Genomic DNA, 25,717 nt, shown 5'->3' on the forward strand with positions numbered 1-25,717 from the left:
TGCGCGACAGCCGTCGCGATCGCGATTTGGCGCGGTCGCGAGAAAGTGAAAAATGGTTTCTCTTCGCGTGTCTCGTCACACACGAGCCGTGCACGTGGAACGGAAATACGCGGAGCAACGCGCGCGGTTTGCCGGCGTTGAATTTCGATGTGATTGCCACCGCGTTGCTTATATATTATGACAGCCAGTCGAGCGGCGGCATTTTATTCATATATATATATATATATATATTATTCGCGGCGATGAGGCCATCGATACGCCGATAATCGACTGCGCTCGCTCGACCGCTTCGAGAACCCTACGTCGCGTGTACATGCGCACGTTAGTCGCTAAGACAAACGCGGGAAGAGAGGCGCGTCGAGAGAAGGTGTGTATCTCGCGCTCTCAATCAGGCTCTTCTCTCCGATCGAAGCGAACGCAATTTATTTTCCATCGATTGTTTTTTTTTCTTTTTTTACGATTCGGTAGCGAAAGTTTAGATTCCGTTGATATTGTAAAAATTTAACTTTGAAACTTTAAAAACATTTCAATTTTTTACAACTGTCACAAAAGACAGCCAATATGAGAACGCAGGTTTTAGTGTGCGATCGATTGTGTTTTGAAACCTAACGTTTTGATCCCTGGATGGGATCATCTTCAGGAACAAAAACATACAAAATTTTCTGTAAAATATTGAAATTTAAATTGTCTATGAATTAAAAAAGCCCCGAAACTTCGCACAATACTCGACGTAACGTGGCAAATTTTAGCGGCGCCGTCGAGCATGGGACGTGCTCGAAACAAGACCAATTCGGATTTTTAGAACAAAAATTAACACAAATAAAACCGACCTACAATATGTACAATGCAATCGTCAAGTTTCGCGTAACGGAACGTCACCGTTTCCGCGAGGAATCGCGCCGATTCTCGCGATTCTTTCTCAATTCGCTTCGAGACTTCGTTGCGAGCTTAAGTCGCGATTTACACACACATTGGCAATAATAACACAGGATATTTCCGGGAATCTAGCGGGAGATATATCTCTGATATATATATGTGTGTGTGCATATTATGACGCGGCACGTGCTGTCGGACAGAATACCGTTAATGAACCGCAAGCGAAATCAAAACGGCATTTCTCTCTCCCTCTCTCGCTCTGGTGCCGTTAATTTCCATTTCTCTTCGCACGTGCCGTGACGCGCGCGGAAGTCTGGCTCGAAACCAACGATAATCAGGACGTGATAAAGGGGCGGCTTGCCGCAGCTCTCGGGTTTATCGCACCGCAGGGCGAGAGCGCATAGAACGCGCGCGCGCGCGCGCGTTTACACCGTCCGGGGGTGCGAAAGGGTTCACGCGAATGATAATCGCCGAGAATTACACACACACACACACACACACAGTACTGATAAAGTCTCCGTAGGCTTTGCGGGCAAAAGCGCCGATGAGTAGATGTGTCTGATCCAGCGCGATGTGTCAAAGAACTCGAAGCTGCTCTTTCAATAATCGATAAAGTTCAGAGCAAGAGACCGACCAGTCGATCGGACGATTATTATCGAACTGTGCACGAAGACACGGTGTGTTTTTCTATTCGGAAAAAAATGTGTGTCTCGAGACATCAGAGAATTATAAATAAAACGCGCGCGCGCGCAAAAAGAAAATGAAAGAACGCGCGCGCGGGTTTAGACGAACGTCGTCGTCGTCGTCGCGCGCGTTGGGGAATTACAACGGCGCAAATTGCAGCACCCGGGTAATGTTGAATAAGTAAGATGTTAATTGCGCGTTCGCTTTTTGCTCCGCGCGGCCCAGCTTCTGTTTGTTTCATATTTCACCGCATTGTTTTTTGTTCTTCTTTTTTTTTTTTTACCCCCGCTCGCTCGCAGACAGTAAACGAGATGTAGTAGCGGCCGTTTCGGAAGTCGGCTCCCAATTCTGTCTTGTTCACTTAACGAATTAGCGTTTAATTCCGACTAGCGTTCGTTTGTTGTTGCATCCGAGAGAGAGAGAGAGGCAATTTTCGCTCGCGAGAATTTGCACGACGACGGCTCTTTTACAGAGGATTTGCCCGTTTAATTCAATTTGTCACTTGTTAGAGGATCGCCTCTGTAGTCAACCAGTGCCAGTTCGCATCGCGTCGGTCTCTCTTTTGTATATCTTCAATTATACGCGCTTTGCGTTTACTTCCTGTCTGTTTGTTTGCGCAATCGTGTTCTTTGCGATTCCTCTTCTCCTTGACAACAACAAACAAGGGCGTATAATTACCGCGTAATTTGCATTAGCCTACTTTCGTTCACATTTGCGTCGTAATTTGCGTCGTTACATTGCCTCGCAATGTGACGATAATAAGTCGAATCGGCGAAATTCGGCGATTAAATTACTTCGAGGGAAATCGACTGATAGAGAGGAACCTAAAGAAGAACGGGAGGAGAAAGTCGCAATATGAGAAGACTCGGTCCCGACAAAATACCAATCGAGAGAGAAAGAGAGAGAGATTCGAATCGTTTTATTTTCTCGCACGTTGAAAAATAACAAAAAAAATAACATCCGTGGTTTGTTGCGACAAACGTGATTTGTGCCGCTGCGAGGTTCGGTGTGAAGTTGCGAATTGCACGTGTGGCACGTGACACAATGTGTGCGCGAAGCGTGCGCGCGCTTACACGTTATACACAGTCCAACGCAACTGCACATTGTGGTTTTGTACACGACACGGCAGTGCCGCAAAACATCTGCGCGAAGACAGACAGACTCGCGCGCGCGTTAGAGACAGGGCAGCAGCACTTGTTCAAACGTATGTCTCACACGTATGGAAATGCAATAAAAGCACGTGTCGCCGTGCGCGCAGCTTGCGTCATTACGTCTCTCGTGAACACGTTTTTATGTTTTAACGCGACGACGTTTCCTCTTTCGACAGGTACAATACGCGCGACTTTATTCGCCAGAAAAATTCCCCTTTTGTGATAAATTACTTTCACAATCAAGAAGTTATTATTTAATTTAATAAGTTAAATGGCGTTAAATTCTTGGTTTTTTGTTTAATAAATTGTTTCTTGTAGTTTGTTTTTTTTAGAACAATTTTAATTTGTAATAATGTAATTTTTCATTTAAGGTTTTCGCTTTGTAGTATAATTTTATTTCATAGTACGCAAGTTTGCGTGTCGAGCGCTGTTTTTCCTCGTTTTCCGCTTCCGGTCTTGCTTTTTCCGCTTGTCAATATCCCGGGATTTGTTTCGCCCGCGGGAAGACATCGGTCATCATTTTCTCGTTCCTCTTCCTCCTTTTTTTTTTTTTTTTTCCAGGACCGATCTCGGCGTATGTTATATGAACCAGCATAGTTTCATTTTATCGTCTTTACAGTCGAAGCTTTTCGCGATCGCAGGTCTCCTCTCTTCTCTCGTCTCCTTTTTTCTTTCTTTTTTTATTCTCTCGGCACAGTGGCTCTCGTTGACCTTAACGAGTTTTTCCCATTCGGCATCTCCGGCGACTCCTGCTTCCTTTCTCACGGTTCGCCGATCAGCTCTTGTTCGCGAGAGATATTCTGTTCCGACGAACACGCGCGGCTCGAGCGGAAAGTCGAAACGCTCCACGTCCATTGTCTCGATCGTCGCCGGCCGTTCGTTTGTAAAAAAAAAAAAAAAATAAATTATTCGCTCGGCCAAACGTACAGATCGTACAAGCACTTGTTTGAAACAATTAGGTCAATCGTTTAATTAAAACGAGTTTAATTAAGTAATTTTTTTCTTTTAATTTCAATTCCCGCAATTTACGGCTTCGATTTTTGCGCAAAACTACCGCTGCCCCAAAGAGAGAGACCGGCCGGAACTTCCTAACGAAAACGTCGTTTTCGCGCAACGAACAGATTGTCAAACACAAGAAAAAAAACACGTGTTGCCGCGCTCCGGTGCATTCCCTGTGAGCTATTGATTCTAGATCCAAACGCCATCATTCCATCTCGACAAATTAGCATAATGCTGCCGAAGGGCCTTTGCATATTCATCGCGCTACAGGTTGCAGCGTGTGTGCGCGTATATAGAAAATAGATCGTTATCGAGATAAAGTCGCTTAATTTCGGGTTGCTCGCGTTTAAGTTTAGTCGCGGTTCTTGACCGCGGGAAAAATCGCTCTTTTGACGAGTTCCGATAACATCTCGCGTATATACCTATATATGTACATCCATATACATGCGTGCGTGCCCCGCGTTCGGAGAATTACGCACGCTCTCGGTGTTTCGCGCGTCGCCCAAGGCGACAGCTGTCTCGTCGCGGGTGCTCGTAATATTGCAAAATGTATCCCATCGGACGGATAATATATTAAGTCGTCGTCCTTCCCCCTCTCTCTCTCTCTCTCTCGTCGCGCGCTCGTTAACACAATCGGTCCGTTTGATATCGCGAGCGATATAATCACGTGTACATGTCCGTTCGATAATTTGAATATCGATCGCTACCGCGAGATGTCGTAATCTATTATGCTAACACACAAATTGTCACATCACTCGGGCTGTAAACTAACGACGAATGATGGGAAAGTGGGCGCTCGCGAAACGTTTTCCGGAAAAATTCTTCCGGTAATCGAAACGAGACTCCGATTAGTTAACGGAGTGTTTTTTTTTGTTTTTTTTTTTTTTTAATTCGCATTCTCGCATCGAAATTCTATTTCGACAAAAAATTTTATCGTAGTCAGCAATACTCGCGATGATTCTTTATGTGCGAGAAGCATGCGCGCACGATTCACGCGATTCGTTAAACGTCCTTCCAGAGAGAGGAAGGAAGAAGAGATTTATACGGCGCGGAAAAAACGGGTCACGTGAAAGACGAAGAGATGGTGGAGCAAAAAGAGACAAGATTGAGAATCACGGAAAATCTATGAGAGAACCAGTTCTCACGGAGTCGAGGATAAGCGAAACGATCCATCGCGGTGTAATGACTTAAGAGCGATAATTATGTTGCGATCCGAGCTACCGCATGCGCGGTGGCCAAGTTCGAGAGTTTTTAAAATTCTACATTAATTAGCAAACGAGTTTTTAGATGTTTTTTTTTTTTTTTTTATTTTTATTAAAGGCAGTCCGCGATAGCGTCGTTTGCGCTCGCGATCGACACGTAAAAAATGTAACAATTAAAAATTCATACGCGTTTCCATTTGCAAATTAAATTTATACGTAATCCGAAGATAGAAGAATATTCTTCTCTCTCTCTCTCTCTCTTTCTCTCTATCTTCTTTAATTAACACGCTTAGGTTATTAATATTATGTTAATATTATTCTCGGAGATGTGTTTATTTACGTTGATGTGCGATAATAAATTTTACACGGAAAATTTGTTTTTTTATTTTGCGCGGAATGTGGAAAGTCCGGATTCGCGCGCGCGATTCTCGCGTGTCTTTTTGCAACGGAGGTTTTAAATTTCACAAGGAGATGAAGAGAATAATTTATACCGTTGAAGATGAGAAGCGTCTTGAATAAATCATCGAATTGAAATCAAATCGAATATTTCTAAGTGTATTAATTTCACACGTTCAAGAAATAATATAACTTGGATGTACATTGGCTCCCGACCTTTAATTATTCTCTAGTTACATACTAACGTACAAATAATCCCATTAATCTCTCTCTCTCTCTCAAGGAGAGAGATGTGATTTGCAATTAAACTCTCGCGAAGTGCAATATCTATCGATAGCTATTTCGATAACCACGTCCATTTATCATTAGTTAGATTTGTCCCGATTGGTTCCCGAGGAGCCTGTCGAACGGAGCCAATCGCGAAATGATTTATGAAGAGTACGACAGAAATTACGCGAGAGCGACTCTCTTGGCTGCTAATGCGAGGCGTGGCCGCTTTCTTATTACGTAACTTGTCGACCTAAAGAGATTGAGTGTATTTCGCGCGCGCGCCGCGTTTATATACTTCCGCACTTCGTACACGGCGCAGGTGCCGCCGCAAAGTTTTCTGATCGCAATTCGGGATGCGTAACCGGAAATGATTATTTCCGGCTAAAGTGTACCCGGCGATATACATTATACATTACGGAACGACGTAATTGCGCGCTATTGTACTTCAGAATTTGCTAATGAACGGTCTCTCTCTCGCTAAATTACATAATTAATTGCACACACGACTGATCGACGTTCACCATTCATTTGTCACGACAAGCACATGTTTTCGCGTGTGTGTGACACAAATGGGGCGCAGTGCGCCGCGTACTTCTTACATACATATTTCTAAATTCGTTTATTTGCACAGTGTAATATACGTTTCGAAAATGAAACGATAATCGAGTTACGTTTCCGACAGCTATCGGGAATATTTCAACGCAGCGGTACATTAAACGCGGTAGATAAATGCTGATAACAGTTAATATCACCTAAATGTCAATTCTGTTGACGGATTTATTGCAACACACACGGTACAATCTAGCGCTGATCGGAAAAGATGATTGATCAGAATGACAATTGCAATTAATTTCTGTTCACGTCATACCCCGATATGCAGAACTATTAGTAGTAAATTGTCCATTTACATGAATTTACATGTTGAGAATTGCGGGACAACGGGACAACGTAACCGATCGTCCGAAAAAATCGATATCCATTGTGCGTTTCCTTTCCGTAGTTCGAAATAATCAAATATTTATATATTTATGTGTACACGTGTGTGTGTGTGTGTATCGAACTCTCTCTGATATCGGTCCGATCTTACGCAACAGCGTGTTATAACACTTGTGCATATTTATGTAATAGAAACGAAAAAAAAAACACAAAATTTAAAACAGTCGTAACGCAGCAGTTGTTCTTTGACATTTAATAAGTTCGCAATGTAAAATTTATTATTATTAAATTCTCGTTTTTTTTTTTTTTGACATTTAATTGGCATTTGACGTTTGTATAATAAAAACGCACGCACGGAGATGAGAGAAGAGGAGAAAGACATGAAAATAATTCGCATTGTGCGAAAAACGAGAGACTCTGGCGTTCGTTGAATAACGCACGCGTTGTGAAAGGGGAAATATGTTGCGCGCCGCTTTATCTACAAGATTAGATTCGTGTCAGCGTAATGGTATGCATATTCATTCATCCGCCCGGATTGATATTCGCTCGACGACGTCGATTCGCGCCAGTGATTCGCGAAAGAGAATTCACGCGCGCTTTCAGAACCCGGTGAATAATTTTGCCCGAAGCAACGAGTCGCGAAACACACGCACGCGCGCGCGCGCGCACGGATAAAAACACATCTATATTTATCCGTCTCGTCGGCGGAGATCCGAATTCGCGATCGTTGTTTCGATGTTTCAGCGCGTCAAATCGAGATTCAATCAACGAACCGTGCATTTTCCCTATGCATGTGTGTGTGTGTGTGTGTATGTGTGTGTCTCAATATAAATAAATCACCAGCTGACAAACGCGCGCGCTCATAAAGCGACTCTTTGCGACAACAGAATGATAACTCGATAAATGTTAAAGATCGCAAAATAACACGCTTAAAAAATTCGATCGTGTAATTATTTATTTCTTGCCGTCCTATTTTCATCTTTGTTGTTTGACATTTCGCAAACGTGTTTTTGTTTTTGTCAGCGCGCAAACGTCTCGACGCGTCAGATATTCGTTTAAAACGCTCTTTCTCCGTGACAGACGCGCAAAGATATTAAAAACGAGAGTCAAGGATTCTCGTAACGCTCGTAGCCTCACGGCTAGCGTGCGGCGGCAGTAATGTGTGGAGAAAGATCCCGCCGCCGACGGTCGTCGGTTCGAGCCCCGCCATCGTCGTTCTCTCTCTCCAACAGAGGCGTGTGCGTTGTTGTTTTACACGAAGAGAGAGAAAATCACTTTTCGCTTACTGTGTTGAGGAGAATTTCACACAATGATGATGATGTTCATTTACTAAAGTACTTGAAATATCGTCTACTTACCCTAGGCGACAAGTACGATGAAAGCGCAAATTTGTCATAGTTATTCTGAGTGTGAAATTTTGATTTTTGTTTTTTTTTTTTATTATTTTTTTTTATTACATATAGATGCTTAAAATTATTGCTCAATCTTCTCGCGCGAACAATTTCCGCGTAACATTTTTAATTAAAAAAAAAGCTTGTTGCGCAAGCAAGTCTCGGATTGTTTGGGTTGTTCTTTCTGATATTTACAGACAAAACTACGGAGCGCGCAAAAAAACAAACAAATTAAACGACAGGAAAATTATGATGTGTCAACAGTAACGTCGTGTGGTCGCAATCAGTGCGGTAATTATCATGTTAATTAGCAGCGTGTGTTGAGAGAGATGTTTCCGGATGTGCAACTCGCGAAATGACCTTTCTTCGCTAAGTTGACCTTAAACTTCAATCGTTTCAGTTTCTATCTCTCTCTCTCTCTCTTCTTTATTTTCTCGAGATTGACTGAAAGAAACGTGTTCTCGCCGATAACAGCTAATTATATTGCTGGCGATGTAACTTTTAACTTGACCCCGTTGCTTCGATTCTCAAACCTCAGTGACTTAATAGCTTTAGAGAAGATTCTCAAATCTCTCTTTGAAAAACCTTACATATGTAAAAGGGCGCCACTAGTCGGGTCTAACCGGTAGGTCAAAGAGCCGTTTTGATTCGGTCGGCGTGGGTGGACCCAAAGTAGGTAGGCCGGGCCTCGTGTCTATAATGTGATCCGGTTTTCGCGATCGACTTTGACATCAAAGAAACTTCCTCGATGTACGAAAATTAATTTTTTCCGATTCCGCGTTTGAAACGAGAAAGTCTTACACATGAGAAACTTCTCATATTTCTATTCTAGAGAGTATAAACATTGTCTCTCTCATTAATTCAGCGGCATCCAAAAGATTTTTTTCTATTTAATAAACCTAAATTTTTTTCTGATAATTGAGCCAAAGTTTGATAATGATTTGGAAAATATGTTTTTAATTACTTTTAATAAAACTAAATAAAACTAAAATGAATTCTTACTGTGAGCACGTAGGAAAAAAGTCCGGGAGACGCGTAAAAAAATTCTGAACTTGTCCAAGTCGTCTCAGAGACGGCTGTTGACGTCAGCGAATTCGACATTTGAATTTTTTTTTTTTTATGTTTATTCCTCTTTAATCTGCGTTTGAGATATACACGTGACGCGTGTTTAAAACACGTAAATTCAAGATAAAGCCTTTTATATAGCTCTTGAATTGTCGGCTCGAAGTGCGCGCCGCAAACGAACCGGCGAAATCGCCGAATGCAATCGCAAAGGGAATCGCCGGCGAGCTTTTTCCGACGATTGCACGACCGCGAGCACACGTGTCGCAGTTACATCGAACGAATGCTATTGCTCAGTGCTATTTCGTACTCAATGAAGTCGGAAATGACCGAATGATCAGGTTCGAGTTTTAGTTTGCCGTTCAAGCTTCGCCGTTCAAATGAAAAACGAGAAAAACAGCTGACCGAGAGAGAGAGAGAGAGAACACGTAATGCATTGGAATCGGTCAAGCGCCACAGTTACATCCGATAACTGTGCGGTGCGCGGGAATTAGACGGCGATCTCTCATCTGTTGCGAGTGTGTTGACGCGCGACGTTTTTTTTCTCGCACACGTATCTTCGCAACGAGCTGACGAGCGATGCTCTCTGACTGTATTCGATCGCGTAAAGCATTCTTCATTCCGGTCGGAATATGCGTTTTCTCGCTTTGCAACAAGCAAACGGGGAAATGAAAGTTTTTTTTTTTTTTTTACATTCTTCTTCAGCTCTCATTCCCGGAGCGAAGCTTCGTAGAGGAAAACGCGTTCCTGATGCGATTTTATTGCCGCGAATGAAAAAAAAGTCAAGTATTAGCGAGAGAATTGTATATATACCGCCGTAATAAAAAGGAAGCAGATATCTGATGAAACTCTCGACAGTTGATGTATATTTCACGGGAGGGAAAAAATTATTTTTCGCGATTTAACGATTGTGCGATACGACGTTGAAGAGCGATATTGCCGATAGAATAAAACCGAGTCTGTAAGCTAGCGCGCCAATGATTGGCGCTTATTGATTTTTTCTAGCGCGGTAACATTTTTGTCCTTTTTTTTTTATGGATTTTTTATGGCAACATTATTTTGGAATCTTTTAGTTGATACTGTGTGTGTGTGTCGAAAAATTGACAGGTCTTTTAAGTGCCAATCGTTGAGTGTTTTGTTCCGCGTATCGATTTGCAAGAAGAGAGTCGGATGAAGTACTGATTGGGACATTCGATGAGTTTTAGCCATTTGGCATTTTACGGCCGCGCTCCGAAGCGACACGGCGGTAGAAAAGTGCAATTGGGATATTGCGCGCGAGCACATTTCTTTTTTCTTCCGTTGCAACACGAGAGATGATCAACATCAATTACGACGTGATATATACATGTGTTATATATGTGTTATATATTTTCACGAAAGAGTAACAACACAATATATCTTTGGACTGAATTTTCGAATATCCATGTGTATTAATTTGCACGTTTAAAAAAAAAAAAAAAAACAATATACAAATGTACACACGGAAAAAAAAGTTTTGCTATTATACGGCCGACGAAAGAAAAATTTGTCGAATCTACTGAATTTTTGTTTCATCGACGAAAAAAAATCTCAACAGGCTTAGCACATTTTTTTCTTGCTGGTCATATACGGCAATTAATTTCTTGCTGTTCTCGCGAGTTTGTTTTTCTTCCTAGTATTTTTTTTGCACATACATCCGGTATATTGTCTCGACTCTTTAAAAAATATATATATTTTTTTTATTATATAACAACGTGTATGTTCTAACAAACTTTTGCGCTATTTTCTAAAATCTTCAAGACAGATCGTTTCGCGTTTGCAGAACCGCGTATACAATTAGTTTCGACATCCGTTTCCGCGAAACATGCGAGCACGGGAAGAAAGCTCGTTTAATTTCGCGAGAGAGGGAGGAAGAGAGATGCACACGTAGCATGCGCGGAATTTATCAGATGCTTCTCCCAAGCGATTATTCGCGTGAGGAGCGCGCGTTCTCTCTCTCTCTCTCTCTCGACAATCGATTCCAATCTACTCTCTAGGAAGTTTTCGTTGCAGGTGAATGTAACTGGCGTTCTTCAGGCGCGCGCGTATTTCGCGAATTCATTAAAGCGGCTCGCGAGCGGTTTACGTAACCGATCGTGACACACTCGGGACAGTTGAGCGCGGTTGTACTCTCTCGTCCTGTACAAATTGCCGTTCCCGCGAGCAGGCAGCGCGACGGTTTCCGCGAGGCCGCGCCGTATTACATCGCGTCAAACGTCAACGAAGGGAAATATTTCAATATCCCATATGTCGCACGCGGTTCCGAGTCAAAGGGCTTACGCGTCGCGGATCAAAGGGAGAGGACATTATTTTTGTCCGCTGCGCTCTCGTTAAACTCGCACAAAAAAAAGTTCTATTCAGCATTCACAAAATTGCGGCGGCTCGCGATGTAGTCGCGACTCGAGCTTTATTAAAAACACACGGCTGTAACGTTGCGCATTTTTAACGTTGTGTGTAGCAACAAATGCAATTTCACGTGTGTGTCTAGCGCGTGAAAAAAAAAACGCGCGTTTCTGAAGATTGCCTCCGATTAATAACTCCGACACACATTGGCTCCCAATGTCGAACACACGGACGCGTGTGTGTTTCATCGCGAAGGAGATAGGAGAGCTAATATTTTCGTCGCTCGATAGTTTATTTAAAACACGCGTAACCTAACGGAATGTGAAAAAAAGAAGAAAAAAAAAAAAGAGAACTCGAACGACTTCATCGCGCGTATATGCGTAAGTGAGGGCAGAATAATGCACAAACTCTCTAGTTTTAATAGCGGAAGTTTCCGTGCGTTTGTTTCCGTTAACAGAGAAAGAGAGAGAGAGAGAGAGAGAAAGGCTGGTGATAAATTATTTCCAACATTTGCACCAATCTAGGTGAGTGCGTTCCGTAAGTCATCATTTTGATACACAATTGCGCGAAAATTTCTCGAGAGAACTTGGTTCTTCCGCTATTGAAGAAAAAAAGGACCCCTTTCCGCGGAAAAAAAAAATCGACGACGCCGCGCAACTTTCACTCGATCGGTCATCCCGTACCCCCGTGTTGGCGTGTCCTCGCGGGTAACGCGAAGAGGAGACGTCGAAGGAGACTCGAAGAGCCGGGCGCGAGAAGAGAGAAGAAGAGACTCGTTGGAGAGGCGGTAGGAGAAACGCGAGAGAAAAGGAAGTGCTCACGCACGCACGCACGCACGCACGCACGTCTCAAGAACGAAACGAAACGTGAGCACTCTCGAGTTTGAGGGGAGAAAGAGAGAGGCTTTAGTGACCTCGGCTTCGGTGTCGTCATCGTCGTCGTCCTAAGGAGAAGCAGAAGGAGTAGGACGGCGACGTCGTGCGCGACGAGACGACGAGGAGTGGCCGAGAAGAAGAAGAGCAAATTGGTGCTCCCGGTAACAGGAGTCCATGAGCGTCGTGGAGGAAACGTTGCGCAACGTGTCAAGGCGTAGCAGGCACGGAGCGCGCGGCGGCAGCACCACCAGCACCACCAGCTCGGCCGCCGGCGCCGATTGGTCGACGACGGGTCAGCGGGGTCCGGCCCAGCCGGCCCCCGCCACCTTCGTAGCTAGCACGTCTGTCGCGTATGCCAGGCCCCAGGACATCACGGGTCCGACCAGACGCCAGTCTTCGCGCGACAGCGTCGACTCGACCGGTCAGCACACCCCACCCGATCACGCGGATCTCCTGTTCAAGGTTCTGTCTTGCCTCCTGATACTTGGGCCGCGATTTTTCGGACCGCTCGCTCGTCTCGTCTCGCCGATAAACTTGCGTGATAATCTAATTTTTTTTTTTTTTTTTTTTACAGCTATTCTTGGTTTGTTTGTTTCTCTATTTCGAAACGTGAGAAATTGTTTCGATGTAATCTTTGTTATTTTTTTTTTTATACGTACGATTTTTAATTAAATACTGCGACATTCTAACTTTTATGAGTAAAACGAAGCTTTTATCGATTTTGGGAGATTGTCTCTCGTACTGATTTAATAATAAAAATACTGATTGAACAAAAATTCAAAGTCTTCGTTACGTGAACAGACGAGCAAGCTAGAATAAGTCAAACAGAACGATTTAGTTTTCTAAGTCCTCGCTCAATGCAGGTGATGTTACTCGGAGACAGTGGCGTTGGAAAAACCTGTCTCTTGACGCGCTTTCGCGATGGCCGCTTTCTATCGGGAAACTATATAACGACGGTCGGCATTGACTTTAGGGTGAGACATTTCACGTTACGTATGATTAACAAAATGCAACAAAAATATTAAAAAAAAGAAAAAAAAACAAGTAAGAAGCGAAAGGAAACACGTTGCTCACATATTGGATGATGTTTTGCGATTTATGACCGGCGCTCAGAATCTCGAACGAATTTGCTATTTTGTGTTTTCCTCACATTTTCTTGCAGAACAAAGTTGTGAGCGTCGACGACACGCCGATCAAGCTGCAGATATGGGACACGGCCGGTCAGGAGAGGTTTCGAAGCGTGACACACGCTTATTATCGAGACGCTCATGGTGAATATTTTCACGTAACTTTTCAACAAATCTATCTCTTGTCACTCTGATAAACTTATATTTGCACTAAATCGATCTTGAGGGAAGATTGACTTTAGGGCTCTCGGTCCAACCAAAGAACTTTTCCAAGTGCAACATTACATCGGTATGTCCCTGGAGGTAGAAAATGTTTTAATTGCTCATCTCGACCGTTCATTTTCGCGAGAGATTGCGTTCTTCAAAACTTCGGGAGAGAAGTGATCAATTCGCGAAATTGCTATTATATTTCTATATATATATATATCGTTCTCGCACGGTAAACTCGATTGTATACAATTCATGAACCATTTGTAACTTCGTCCCGCGAAACTCCAGTCGTTTCCTGATTTTGTTGCTCCGCCAGTTTTGGCCAGATGCCAAACTTGATTCGCTCAAATAGAGAAACGGAGAAGGAAACAAACGAAGAGGTTGCCCAAAGGGACATCTTATTGTTTGCCAAGGCAGAATCTATCTGTGAAGTTGTTACGCGCGCGACAAGAGTAACTGTCTCTCTCTCGTTGCACCAACTTCGGAAGTAATCACTCCGAAGATTGAGTGAATTCGACAATAAGCATAGAAGTCAGTGGAAAGTGAAGTGGCAACTATTGAATTCGAAATCGAGACGATTCGGAGCAAGGGCGCGCGACGTGATTGTGTGAAGCACACGTGGAAAAGTTAAAATGTTGAAAAATATAATTTTGAAGCAGAAAGGGAAACGAGCGATGCGGTTGAGTCAAGAAAAATGCGCAATTCTTTGTGCAAAAATAAGTTACGCGTAGAATAATATTAGCATATTTTTAATAATATAGAATAATATATAAGAGAATATTTTTAATAATATTTCTCATAACAATATGTAGACTGGTATTTTCTCATGGCTTTTGTTTTTGATAAAAGTGTCTCTAAAAATTAATGCAACATTTATATTCAACTGTTTCACGTGGATCTGTTTAACAATTTCGAGATATATTGCATTGTCAAATATTTTTATTCTAAAAAAAAACAAAACAGCTTTCATACGAAAGAACGAAATTTGTTTTGCAAAAGGTTTACTTATTACTATCAGACGTAAAGTCGATTAGATTAAGTCGGCAAAGTAGCGCAATCTTCCCGACTGATTTCAGCACTTTTGCTTCTGTACGACGTGACGAACAAAACGAGCTACGACAACATCAGGGCCTGGCTGAGCGAAATCCGGGAACACGCGAACGAGGATGTCGTCATCATGTTGCTGGGTGAGTCGTCGCGCTTATTTATGGCTCTCATGTCGATGGAGCTCTCTCTCTTTCTCTCTCTCTTAGTTCCCACTTGGGATCCGTATTAAACGGATACTTTTTGATCTCCTCGCAGAAGTTGAATGTCAGAAACAAATGGTTTTTTTTTGACAGAGATAAGATGAATCTATCCACCTTATGGATTTGATTTTGACGTCACTAAATTGTTTTTTTTTTTTTTTTCAAACGTAATAATAACATCAATACTCTTTTTTCTTTTAACCATTTTTTCGAGCAATTCGGATCGCGTTAATTTTCGAAGCACTGTGTACCTTTACTTAAAAAAAAAATACATTATAGATACATTATAGATACATTATAGATAAATTATAAATACATTATAAATACACTATATATATATTACACGCGTACAGAAAAAAGAAAATTGATCTCTTCGCTGTGTTTATTGAACCGCAGGTAACAAGTCCGACTGCGGAACAGAGCGTGTCGTTAAGCGAGAAGATGGCGAGCGATTAGCGCAGGAATACAAAGTGCCGTTCATGGAAACGTCCGCCAAGACCGGCCTTAATGTCGAGCTGGCATTTCTGGCCGTTGCTCGGTATGGTTAAAAAATCTAACAGAGTTTTAAAACAAGATTTGACGAAAACTCGATTGACAGACAAATTGATTCGGTCAAATTGATAAGCACACCCGTTGTTTTCTATCTGTGAAATTTCAGAGAGCTGAAAGCCAGGAAAAGTGACAATCCGGACGAGACGAAATTCAACGTTCAGGATTACGTGCGTCAACAATCGCAGCGAAATTCTTGCTTTAATTCAAGCTGTCTCACAACCTGAACTGACGATTTTGTTGTTTTTTTACGTTAAGCTACTAATTGTGTAAGAGAGGATGAGCGGGCAAAACTGCGTCGACCGCGTGAAGCGCACGGTGTATCCTTTAATTTCCCGCGCAAAATCACCGGTTACTCAAGTTTCGCGCAAAACAATTATTCAATTTTACAGTCGGTTCACAATAAAGAGAAATACAAAGAGAGATCGAGTCAAACGAATCAGACAACACACAAGAAATAACACAGCGTTAAAAGTATTTATTATAGAAAGCACGAGGCATTATCTTCTTCGAGAGAAGAGACCATAAATCCTTAGCAAAAGTAGCGTTAAATTTAACAAAAAGATCGACACTCAAATGTTGTAAAGTAAACGTGGGAGAGAACCGATTGCGCTCTTAAGAAAAATCAGGGTCAGAGAGAAACTGTTTTTAAAAAAGAAATTTTTTTTTTATGTGGCACACAATATGTCAGCATGGAGTTTTCGGTAAAAGAGAAAAAAAAACCATAAATAAACATGTGTCAATGTTCACGCACGTTGTAAATTAATGTTAATAGTTTTGTGAGAAAAAGGAGAGTCTCAAAATAGAGAAAAGTCCTCTATAGAAAAGTCTCTATAGCTCGATGGTTCTAATTTCCCGTACAAGGTGACGCGGGACACGGGTGGTGTAACCAAGCACAATATATATATATATACACATTAGTCCTTATGATATTTTTATTTTTTCTAAATATATTTTAGCTTTATATAAATAATCTTTAGAAAGAAATATCTGTAGAGGGAAGACGAGATGCTCTGTATTATCGAAAGCATCTTGATGATAGATTAGTGATAAAGTATAAAAAACAAAAAAAAAAACAAAAACAAAAACAAAAAAAACAAAAACCAAACAAAACACTTTTTATTTATTTTTATTCGAGGAGACTCATCTCCCCGCAACCGATTATAGGGAGACTCATCCTGTATCAGATATCCCGCACACTTTGTACAAGTTGTCAAATCTGCCTCAGCACGATTATTAAGATAATAATCGTACAAGTCGTGATTATGTATCGTACGCTCGGCTCTGTAATGTTACGTTGCGCTAGCGCGTTGCTGTTTGCACAAATAAGCGTATGTAATCCTTCAATTTGCATACAATGTGCTTGTTACAAGTTGTATAGGACGCGCGGTGCGGTTGCACCTCTATCTCGTGGTGCCTGACCAAACAAAAACAAAAAAAAACAAAAACAAAAAAAAAATGTCAATATAAACTCACTTCGCGTACCAAGTATATAGTTTTGTGACAGCGCGAAAAAGACGAAGATGATTTATTGTCGTAGAAAAATCTCTTTGAAACTTGTAGAGCTGTGTGTGTTACTTAAACGGGTCAGCGCACATTTGAAAATTTTTCAAAAGTGTCGACAAATAGAGAAAATATATATATATATAAATACATATATGTATGTACGCGTACGTTTGTTGCGGCGATTCAAAATTTTAAATTAGAGACGCTGATGTAGATGCAAATGACCAGTAGAAAAAATGGTTGTCTTTATGTAATCGAAAAATTGACGAATTTTATCGATCGTTATCAAGTGAGCATTTTAAGCAAAGTTGAGAGAATTACTCCGTTAAAAAAAAAAAAAAAAAGTCAATGAATTTAATAAACTGTTCAATGATAAAGCTCTACGAACGTTACCTCGACAGATTGATTGTCTCTCCGGAGTTTTGTAAAATTTTTATTTTGTAACACGTGTAAAATTGTGTGTGATAAAAAAAACATCAAACAAACAAAGTTTCCAAAAAGTTATGATGTTGCGGTAAATACGGAAAGAATTTGGAGTTTTTTTGCGATTTTTGAACAAGAGAGGATCAAAGAAAATATATATACATATATACATGTATCGTAAGTTAAATTTTAGTGTGTATGATGCGCAATCTGTCTTAACCTGCAGCGTACAAAGGACAACACTTTGTGTATCTGATGTATATCACAGAAAGCATGTGTAAAATAAAATTCAATATATATATATACGAGATCTTTTTAACGCTTTCTTATCTTTCTCTTTTTTAAATAGGTGAGATATATATATGCGTATGCAATATTTTTTTTACATGATAAGATAGTTGCAAATATCAGATAGTTAATTATAGATGGTCGCATATATATTGTTGTATCGGATAAATATAAATGGTCTCGCTCGCGCATATATATCGATTGCATGTTTTCTTACCTTTTGGAATGCACACACAAGAGCCTGAGGAAGCGGCCGCAAGCACCGGTTTCTCGATCTCGTCGCATCCTCTCGTCGTTGTCTCGTCGTCGTCTCGTCGCATCCTCTCGTTGTCGTCGTCTCGTCGCGGTGAGGGAACGTTCCGGAAGAGGCCTTCCTCAACGGAAGCAAATTGGAAGACATTTCACATCGTGCGATATCTGAGTGACAAGTGATAAAAGATTGTTAATTTTTTTGAAACAAGACTCCCCGACGGCGACCGGTACGCGTTGAATCGAACCGATCAACGACCGTCGCTTCAGCAAATCGAGCAATATGACTAATTAATTCGTCAAATTTAACGTCATTAGTCGTTCCGGTAGCGATTTAACCATGTACCGGTCGAAAATGTAACGAGGAAGCCGCACACCGGCAATGTTTTTTGATTCGCGCGTTGCGACGATACCGAGTTGTTTTTTTAACAAAAGGAAGTTTTTTATTTTTCCGCGCTTGAGCGACGGAAGGCGCGATAACAAATGTTATTCTCTGCTACAATACGAAGATACCGACTAACAATTCGCGATTATATTATATAGTCAAGGTATACAACATACGTACTTGAGAAAAATGAGATCTTGGATCCGTTAAAACGATCAATCTTCGATAGAATCCCCCACAGCCATCTTGAATTCTTTTTCTTTCTCTTCGTCATAACGTCATAAATCACACAAGATCGCAGCACTTCTAGCGAAGACTCGAATCAATTTCTTCGGCCCGATGCGATCGTAGCGTCCATGCTCGCGCCATCTGGCGTTGTCTCTGGCAAGCTCGAGATCGAGATGCACGCCGTACGTACGTACGTACTGATCCAACTCTTCCCCGACGAGTAGCGACTGCGAGCAACCAAGCCCGGTACATAAACTTTAACTCTGCAAAGCGGTATTTATTTAAGTTTAACAGAACGTTTCGTTCCTAACCTGAGTCTGTGGTGACGCGCGATATTGGCGACAACGATCGGATCGGGGTTCGAATCGTGTGGTGGTCCCATCACACCAGGTAGCGTTTCCAGGAGCGCCGGTTTGCCATGAACGAGGACGTTGTGGAAATTGAAAATGTGGAGAATGTCTGCAGACTCTGTCTCTCCGCGGACGAACCGAGGTCCTCGGTGTTCTCGGCACAGGAGCAGGAAGACGATTCTGATGTGTTACTGGTCGACAAGATTGAAGACTGTTTGTCGATACAGGTAAGAGTGCGTCTTCTTCATCCGGTGTGTGGTTTTTTTCACCGTAATCTCTTCTCGGGTGTGTATCACTGTGATACAACTCTCGCAACCAGTCCGCAAACGTACGATTGGCGTATGCCACAGCGCGATGTGCCTGATTCCGTGTAAGTGACGCGTTACCGATTATTGTTCGAGGTTATATACGGAAGGAAAGAGAGAAATATAAATGTAAGATTAATAAGAATTCTTGAATCTGTGTTTCGTCATATTTTCCTCAATTTTCTTCGAACGCGTTTTTGTGCCGCCAATGGCAGAGTCTTGCGCGCAATTCGGATATAACTTGCGACTTTTGCCATTAAGAGGCGCACGATCAAAACATTTGTACATAGAAATAAGTTTACAGCGAGTTTTATTGTTGAATGCGCGTTTATATAAATGTTTATGAATTTCGCCACATTCGTGGCTTCTCTGTGACATGAACAAATAATCACATGAAAAAGTTTGGGCAGAAGTAAACCCAAATTTTGGGTAGAAGTTCTGTTTTTTTGTTTTTTACACGCGTGTAATGTGACTTATGTATTTTATTGTTTTCAATTAAATCGGAAGAAGAAATAATAATAAAAAAAAAAAAATTAACGCAATATTTCAACTGATTTGATTTTTACCTGTACCCGTGTCTTAAGGTTTTCAAACTGATGACAACTTTTTATCGCGCGGATTATTGTGCTTTTATTTTTCAGATATTAGCAACCGATAAAGTATCTACATTGATATGTAAAACTTGTGTGAAAAGTGTCAATCAGTGGCACACTTATAAAGAGTCATGCCTGCGCTCTCAAAACAAGTTGCAAGAATGGTTGGCAAAGCAGCACTCAAATCCCATGGTAGATAAATATTCACATGTGTGAATAATATATAATAGAAAATATAATATTTAGTTTTGTACGATCTACTGACATGTTTTTTTTTTTTTAACATACTTGCAGGTTATAACAATCAAGGATGAACCAATGGACGTTGATAACGATGAGAATATAGAAATTATCTCAGAAGTCATTAACAATTCCGAACAAATAGTAAGCACAATTTTTTTTATCACAAAGTTACGACAAAGCCTTTTTGGGATTAAATATTTATACAGAAAGATTCTCACCAATACAAATGTTCGTTTTTAGCAGTCACCAACAGATGTTCAGATGGTAGAAGATGATGGTAAAGAAACGGATAATAAGGAAGTGCAGAAAGTGACAGATAATAGTGACACAAATAACGACAATAAACAGGAAGATACTGTGGATGGAACTGTTTCGGTACGCGAGTCAGTTGATGAAACAGTTCCATCCACAGTTGAGGAGACTGACAAAGATGAAAGTAAAGCAGACCCGAAAGATTCTATAGCTTTATGTTCTATTAAAACCGAGCCGCCAGACGACGATGACGCGGATTGCATAGACTTAGACTCTCTGAACGACAGAGAGTTGATGAATTCTTTGGCCTCAAAAGATGACACAGTTATGGAAGCTGATTCCACGCAAAAATCCAATGCCGCCCGCATATCGCCTAAAAAGAAGATGCGACGTGGTCCTCATACTCATTACAGAGGTATGCGTACCTTTAAACAGAAATGCCCATTCTGTAAGATCTTCTTGCATTCTAAACAAACATACGTAAACCACATGAAGAAATTTCACTCTGAAAGAAATGATATATCAAATTCAAACTCAGTATCGCAGAACGAGGAGGAGGAGATGGTAGAAGATCTGGAAGACGAACTGGCCAGCATGGAGCAGGAGTCGCCATTGACACCCGTTCAACAGGAGATAATCAGTCAATTGAAAACGTTCTCCTGCTACAGCTGCAATCAGACGTTCAACGATCGGCGCAGTACGCTTTTCCACATACGCCAGCACCTGCCAGACTTGAGACCGCACACATGCATTGCCTGTTTGACTGAATTTCCCGATCGTCCATTATATCAATCGCATTGCGGCGCGTCTTTCGAATGCGCCATGAAGATTGCCCTGGTCGTGCCAACGCGCGGTCACGAGCGATATTTCACGTGTAACATGTGTCTGCGCTCGCTGCAGAGCAGGAAAGAACTGCTCAGTCACTTGTCGAAACATTCCGACAAGCAATACGAGGAAATGATGTCGCCAACGCGATCGCCGCCCAAACTTAAGCCAATGGCACCGTTGCCATCCGCGAAAAGCAGTTCCGATAAGCCGCAGAAATCCGGACCTTACAAGAACGGCGATCCGGCGCACAATCATATTTGCGATCTCTGCGGCATGATTTACAGATACCGACCCAATTTGTTCAAGCATAAAGAATACTGCAAACTATTAGACCCAGAAACTAGAATGACATACAAATGCGTACACTGCCTTATGACTTTCCTTGTGTTTAAAAAATTCCATTCTCACATCACGGTTGATCACAAAAAGAAGGAGTTCACGTGCTTCGTATGTAACTCCAAATTCCGATCGCCCAGCGATTTCCTCACCCATCACGAGAAACATCGCGGCACGAAGAAGCACGACGGGGCTTCGCAGAGCACGGGCCAGTTCCCGTTGAAGGAACGAAACGCTCACGAAGCGGATCCTCAGAGCTACACTTGCGCTCTTTGCAATCAGGAATTTTCCACGAGATCCGAACTGTCCAAGCACCGAAGTATTCATCTTAAAGTAAAAATCTATTCCTGTGTCATATGTCACAGCATGTTCAGCAGCATCGGCGCTTTGGAAATCCACATGAAAGATCATGGCATTGACGATCCGGACGAACGGAATGCCAACATTTCCTGCGTCGAATATGGCAACTTGGACGAGGATATGAGAATTGAGAAAGACGTGGCAAACACCAGCAGTGTTTCTGATCCTGGCACGCAAGTTCACAAGTGTTGCGAGTGTGGCAAGATCATGAACACCTATGCCAATCTCCGTAGACACGCCAAAATCGCGCATCGGAACGCAACTATCTTCGAATGCATCGACTGCTCGCGAATGTTCACGCGTAAAGAGGTGTACGATCAGCATATGCAGTTGAAACACAAGAATACCAAGACAATGCTTCAGTGTCCTCAATGTCCTAAGAGTTTCGTCTTCCAGTCGAATTTTGCCTATCACTTCCGTACCGCTCATCTCGAGAAATCAGAAAATGGTTACGCTTGCAATATCTGCGGTAAAGTTTTTGAAGAAGAAGCGTCCTTGAAGATACACAAAGGTTGGCACAATCGCGCCAATTCTCGCCTGAGCACTCAGCATATACTGGGCAATCCGAATTCTTCGAAAGATTCCGGCGAATCGAGCGATAACGCGGAACGACCAGCTAGAGCCCGAAAGTCCTTCCCCAATCCTCCGCTCCAGTCACTAACGAAAGCGTCTAATTTTGAATGTCAGGTATGCAACGACCAATTCAACAGCGTTGCGGAACTGAGATCGCATCTGTGGGAGGTTCATTGCGCTCGTAGCAAAACGGAAAAAAGCTTCACCAACAACGAGCTTCAGTGTGAGCTTTGCACCAACATTTTCCCCGATCGGGAAACCCTGGCGTCCCACATGCAGTGGCACAAAGCCAATCCCATTCTCAGCGAGGTGGGAAAGACATTCACTTGCGACGTGTGCGGCAAACACTACAGTTCGAAGAAAGTTCTGTGGAAGCACAAAAGACTTCACAAATCTACTGTTGTGGCCTCGATGAAGTTCCAGTCTTTGGCTAGGAAGCCCATGGCCAGCCAGTTTATGTGCACGTATTGTCGAAAGGTCTTCTCGAGCAGTCAGTCTTTGCAACGACACAAGCTTAGCTTCCACGCGCACGAGTCCCACAATCAGCAACGCGTGCAGCAACCGGTGCATAAAGGCCGTAAGATCTCGATCAATTCGGAGGATGAGACGAGAGCAAAGATTCCGAGATTGGATATCGACAGTGAAAATCCTTCGAGCAGACTACCGTCATTCTCCACGGACTTTGTTGGCGAGAAGAAAAAGTCCTTCATGTGTCATTTGTGCAAGAAGGTATTCCCCAACATGAGCGTGCTCTACAAACATAAACAATCGGTGCACAAGCCGCGAGCGTCGAAGGACCACTTGCCTGAGTTTATACCGACCACGACCAAGGACGGCAAGTACTCGTGTAATGTCTGCTACAAGAAATTCCCCGGTCTGTCGAATCTACGACAACACTTTACGATTAAGCACAAAAAAATTTCGTCTCTCGTAGTGTCTGATCAGCCGAGAAATCACGAGGTGACCTCCAACAATGTCACGCACAAGACTTACGAATCGACTCACAATTACATGATATACAGCTGCAAGCTGTGCAAGCAGTGCCACGTCTTTAACAAAGATTCCATTGTGAGCCATATCAACAATGTGCACAACACGGTGTACGAGGCCGACAGCAAGATGTTCCATCGGGAGACTAATCTAAACACCTACGTGGTGAAGGGCGCGATCGGGTCCACCTGTCCCCATTGCAACGTCAAATACCCGAACAACAAGGCTTTGAAGATACATTACATTAGGTATCACGAGGACGCCGATTGAATTCGCTCGATTTACTGGGCGCGATTGTGTCAGGTGGGAGCAAGATTTTTTCTTGACACTATATCTTTCACATCTGTACGATATATATATCTTTAAATCATCGATTTTTTTCTCCGCATTGCACTCGGAGATTAATGCTTGCATTGTATGTTCCTGAGACGATATTGATATAAATGTTTCCATTAAAAAAAAAAAAAGAAAAGAAAACAACAACAAAGAGTGTAAAAACACAAAACAGCAACAAATCCTCGGTTTGAATTTTTGTTAAGATGCATAACGGTTTGAGATTGGACACAATTCTGCGACAAATGAGTCTCTTTAGAGACGTACAAACCAACACATTGCTGCTGTGCAAGCGCTCAGATCGAGCTTCAGAATGCGACTAACACTAAAAGACGGATATAGAGAACGAAGAAGAAGAAGCAGAAGAAGAAGAACAGAGAGAGGTGTATAGAGAGAAACGTTTTTTCAGAGATACATATTGTTATTTTAAGAAAGTGTTTTCATCTCACACAAAACGAGTATATAATTCTATATGCGGGATTTGTAATAGACAATTTATTACTGATACATACCTGCGGAAGAAACGGACATAAGCGCGCGCGTGTGTGTATGTGTGTGTGTAAATATCGAAATGTAGACTCTATACATAGTGATTTCATAAAATACGTATGTAGTCTCTCCCGAGGTGGTCTGCGATTAGAAGTTATTTTAGTTGATCAATTCGGGTTTGCCTCTCTTCCCCAAATCTCTATACTCACATGGAAATTCTCGACTTTACTTTATTTACCATTTAGATACGTTATATAGATATATTTAGATATAAAGTTGTGTGTTATTATTATTATTATTATTATTATTATTATTATTGTCTATGTGTAAATATATATACGAGCGTGCGCAACTGTCGCACTTTGTTTCCTTTCCGCAGCAGATTGACTTCTAAAGTTAGTTCGAAAAAACGGAAAATCCCCAAAAATGTCGAGGACGCGGCAATTTTTTAAATTATAAGCATTTGTGTAATTAACAAATCGGATCAGTGTGTATTGGATACAAACATTGTCGCTCATTTTGTTAACAAGAATGTGGTTTGAATGAGATTTTGCTTTTACTGACTTTAGAGATCCGCTATGTTTAAAGGAAATGCGATAGTTGCAGGACACCCTGTATATATACATGATATAGAAAATGAATTAACTTGCTTATGCAGGATGTTCCGTAACTGACGATTACAATCAGCAAAAAAGTGTATTTAATGTCTTTTTTTCTTTCTCTCTTTCTCTCTTTTTCACACAAAAGTGCAAATAAAAGTTGAATTTTGATTAAAATTAATTTAATTAAAATTTAAAGGCGCTTCTGCAGCTATGTTCGAATTGTCATGTCAGAAGAAATTTTTTTCTCGTATCGGAAATGAAATTTTCAATTTTCTTTCTCATATTAAATCGCTGTTTTTTCTCGATTATAACAGTTACGAGAAACATCTTGTATATAATAGTATTGTATTAAGTTCTCCTCGTATATTTTATTATCGTTTACCACTTTCCTGTTGTTTAGCTTCTCGAAGCCGATTAGCACGGCCGTTGTTTCTTCGGTTCCTTATTTCGTCACCATTTTTCTTAACAGTATCTTAGTCGTAGTTAGTTTTAATTATACACCTCTTATTTGCAATTTATTATTAGATTTAACACACAGCATTTTATATAAGCAATAAAAACGAGAAGAATAATCCGGTAAGAATATATTTTTTGATAAATTCGCTTGAGTCTGATTGTTTAAAATTTTTTTTTTTTTTTCTCAGACTTAGTTGATCATTGACAATTAAGTGATGAATGCAAATCATAGATGTCTTGATGGTTAAATGTACGGTGACCGCAACACACATACATAATTCTCGATAAAAAAAAAAAAAAAAACATTAGTAATTGTAATTTTATAAAATTATTAAAAAACAATTTATATGCTAATGCGAATTATATACGTATATCCTAAATTGCTGTATTTGAAAAAAAAAAATGATTTCTCTATAATCAAAATTTATACACTACGTTTTGAATGATTATTTGTGTACACGTGTACACTTACTTTTAGACATATATGTGTGAATAAACTTATATGATGACAGAAGAATATATAAATAGAAAAATGAAGAAAGTAATGTTCGCTGGTAACGTCTCGCGATATACAGTTCTCGCGATTGTTGTT

General features: G+C 41.4%; 3 protein-coding genes and 1 long non-coding RNA gene across 14 annotated transcripts in view; 3 read left to right on the forward strand and 1 right to left on the reverse strand.

The window, feature by feature from the left end:
• LOC109856732 overlaps positions 1–11,968 on the forward strand; it is a 12,825-nt gene extending 857 nt beyond the window's left edge. Inside the window, exon 2 of the long non-coding RNA XR_002250418.1 lies at positions 11,853–11,968. This is a non-coding gene — a long non-coding RNA (uncharacterized LOC109856732). The remainder of the gene's footprint in view (positions 1–11,852) is intronic.
• The window catches only part of LOC109856730 (ras-related protein Rab-37), a 62,673-nt gene extending 45,487 nt beyond the window's left edge, over positions 1–17,186 (forward strand). For all 8 annotated transcript variants that reach the window (XM_020432328.1, XM_020432329.1, XM_020432327.1 and 5 more), the window contains 4 exons: positions 13,366–13,474; positions 14,617–14,727; positions 15,184–15,325; positions 15,446–17,186. In XM_020432328.1, the coding sequence (XP_020287917.1) occupies positions 13,366–13,474; positions 14,617–14,727; positions 15,184–15,325; positions 15,446–15,563 (480 nt within the window). In that variant the 3' untranslated portion in view covers positions 15,564–17,186. The remainder of the gene's footprint in view (positions 1–13,365; positions 13,475–14,616; positions 14,728–15,183; positions 15,326–15,445) is intronic.
• Positions 1–18,447, reverse strand: part of LOC109856728 (polycomb group protein Pc) — a 115,489-nt gene extending 97,042 nt beyond the window's left edge. The window contains exons 1-2 of the mRNA XM_020432320.1: positions 18,368–18,447; positions 17,771–17,970 (exon numbers count right to left, since the gene is read on the reverse strand). The gene's annotated coding sequence lies outside the window, so the exon portion shown is untranslated. The remainder of the gene's footprint in view (positions 1–17,770; positions 17,971–18,367) is intronic.
• Positions 18,448–18,581: 134 nt separating this feature from the next.
• Positions 18,582–25,456, forward strand: LOC109856727 (zinc finger protein 585B-like). 4 transcript variants are annotated; one of them, XM_020432315.1, is made up of 5 exons: positions 18,582–18,661; positions 18,710–18,992; positions 19,712–19,855; positions 19,958–20,047; positions 20,147–25,456. In XM_020432315.1, the coding sequence occupies exons 2-5, from the start codon at positions 18,834–18,836 to the stop codon at positions 23,513–23,515; spliced, it is 3,762 nt and encodes a 1,253-aa protein (XP_020287904.1). In that variant the 5' UTR covers positions 18,582–18,661; positions 18,710–18,833; the 3' UTR covers positions 23,516–25,456. The 4 variants fall into 4 exon arrangements, with proteins under 4 accessions (XP_020287904.1, XP_020287906.1, XP_020287905.1 ...); XM_020432317.1 differs by having other exon boundaries at positions 18,627–18,992; positions 20,147–20,573; positions 20,697–25,456; XM_020432316.1 differs by having other exon boundaries at positions 18,627–18,992; positions 20,150–25,456.
• The last annotated feature ends 261 nt before the right edge of the window (positions 25,457–25,717 follow it).

This window comes from Pseudomyrmex gracilis, unplaced genomic scaffold (assembly GCF_002006095.1).
Source record: "Pseudomyrmex gracilis isolate BER0280 unplaced genomic scaffold, ASM200609v1 scaffold_132, whole genome shotgun sequence".
Lineage (NCBI taxonomy): Eukaryota > Metazoa > Arthropoda > Insecta > Hymenoptera > Formicidae > Pseudomyrmex > Pseudomyrmex gracilis.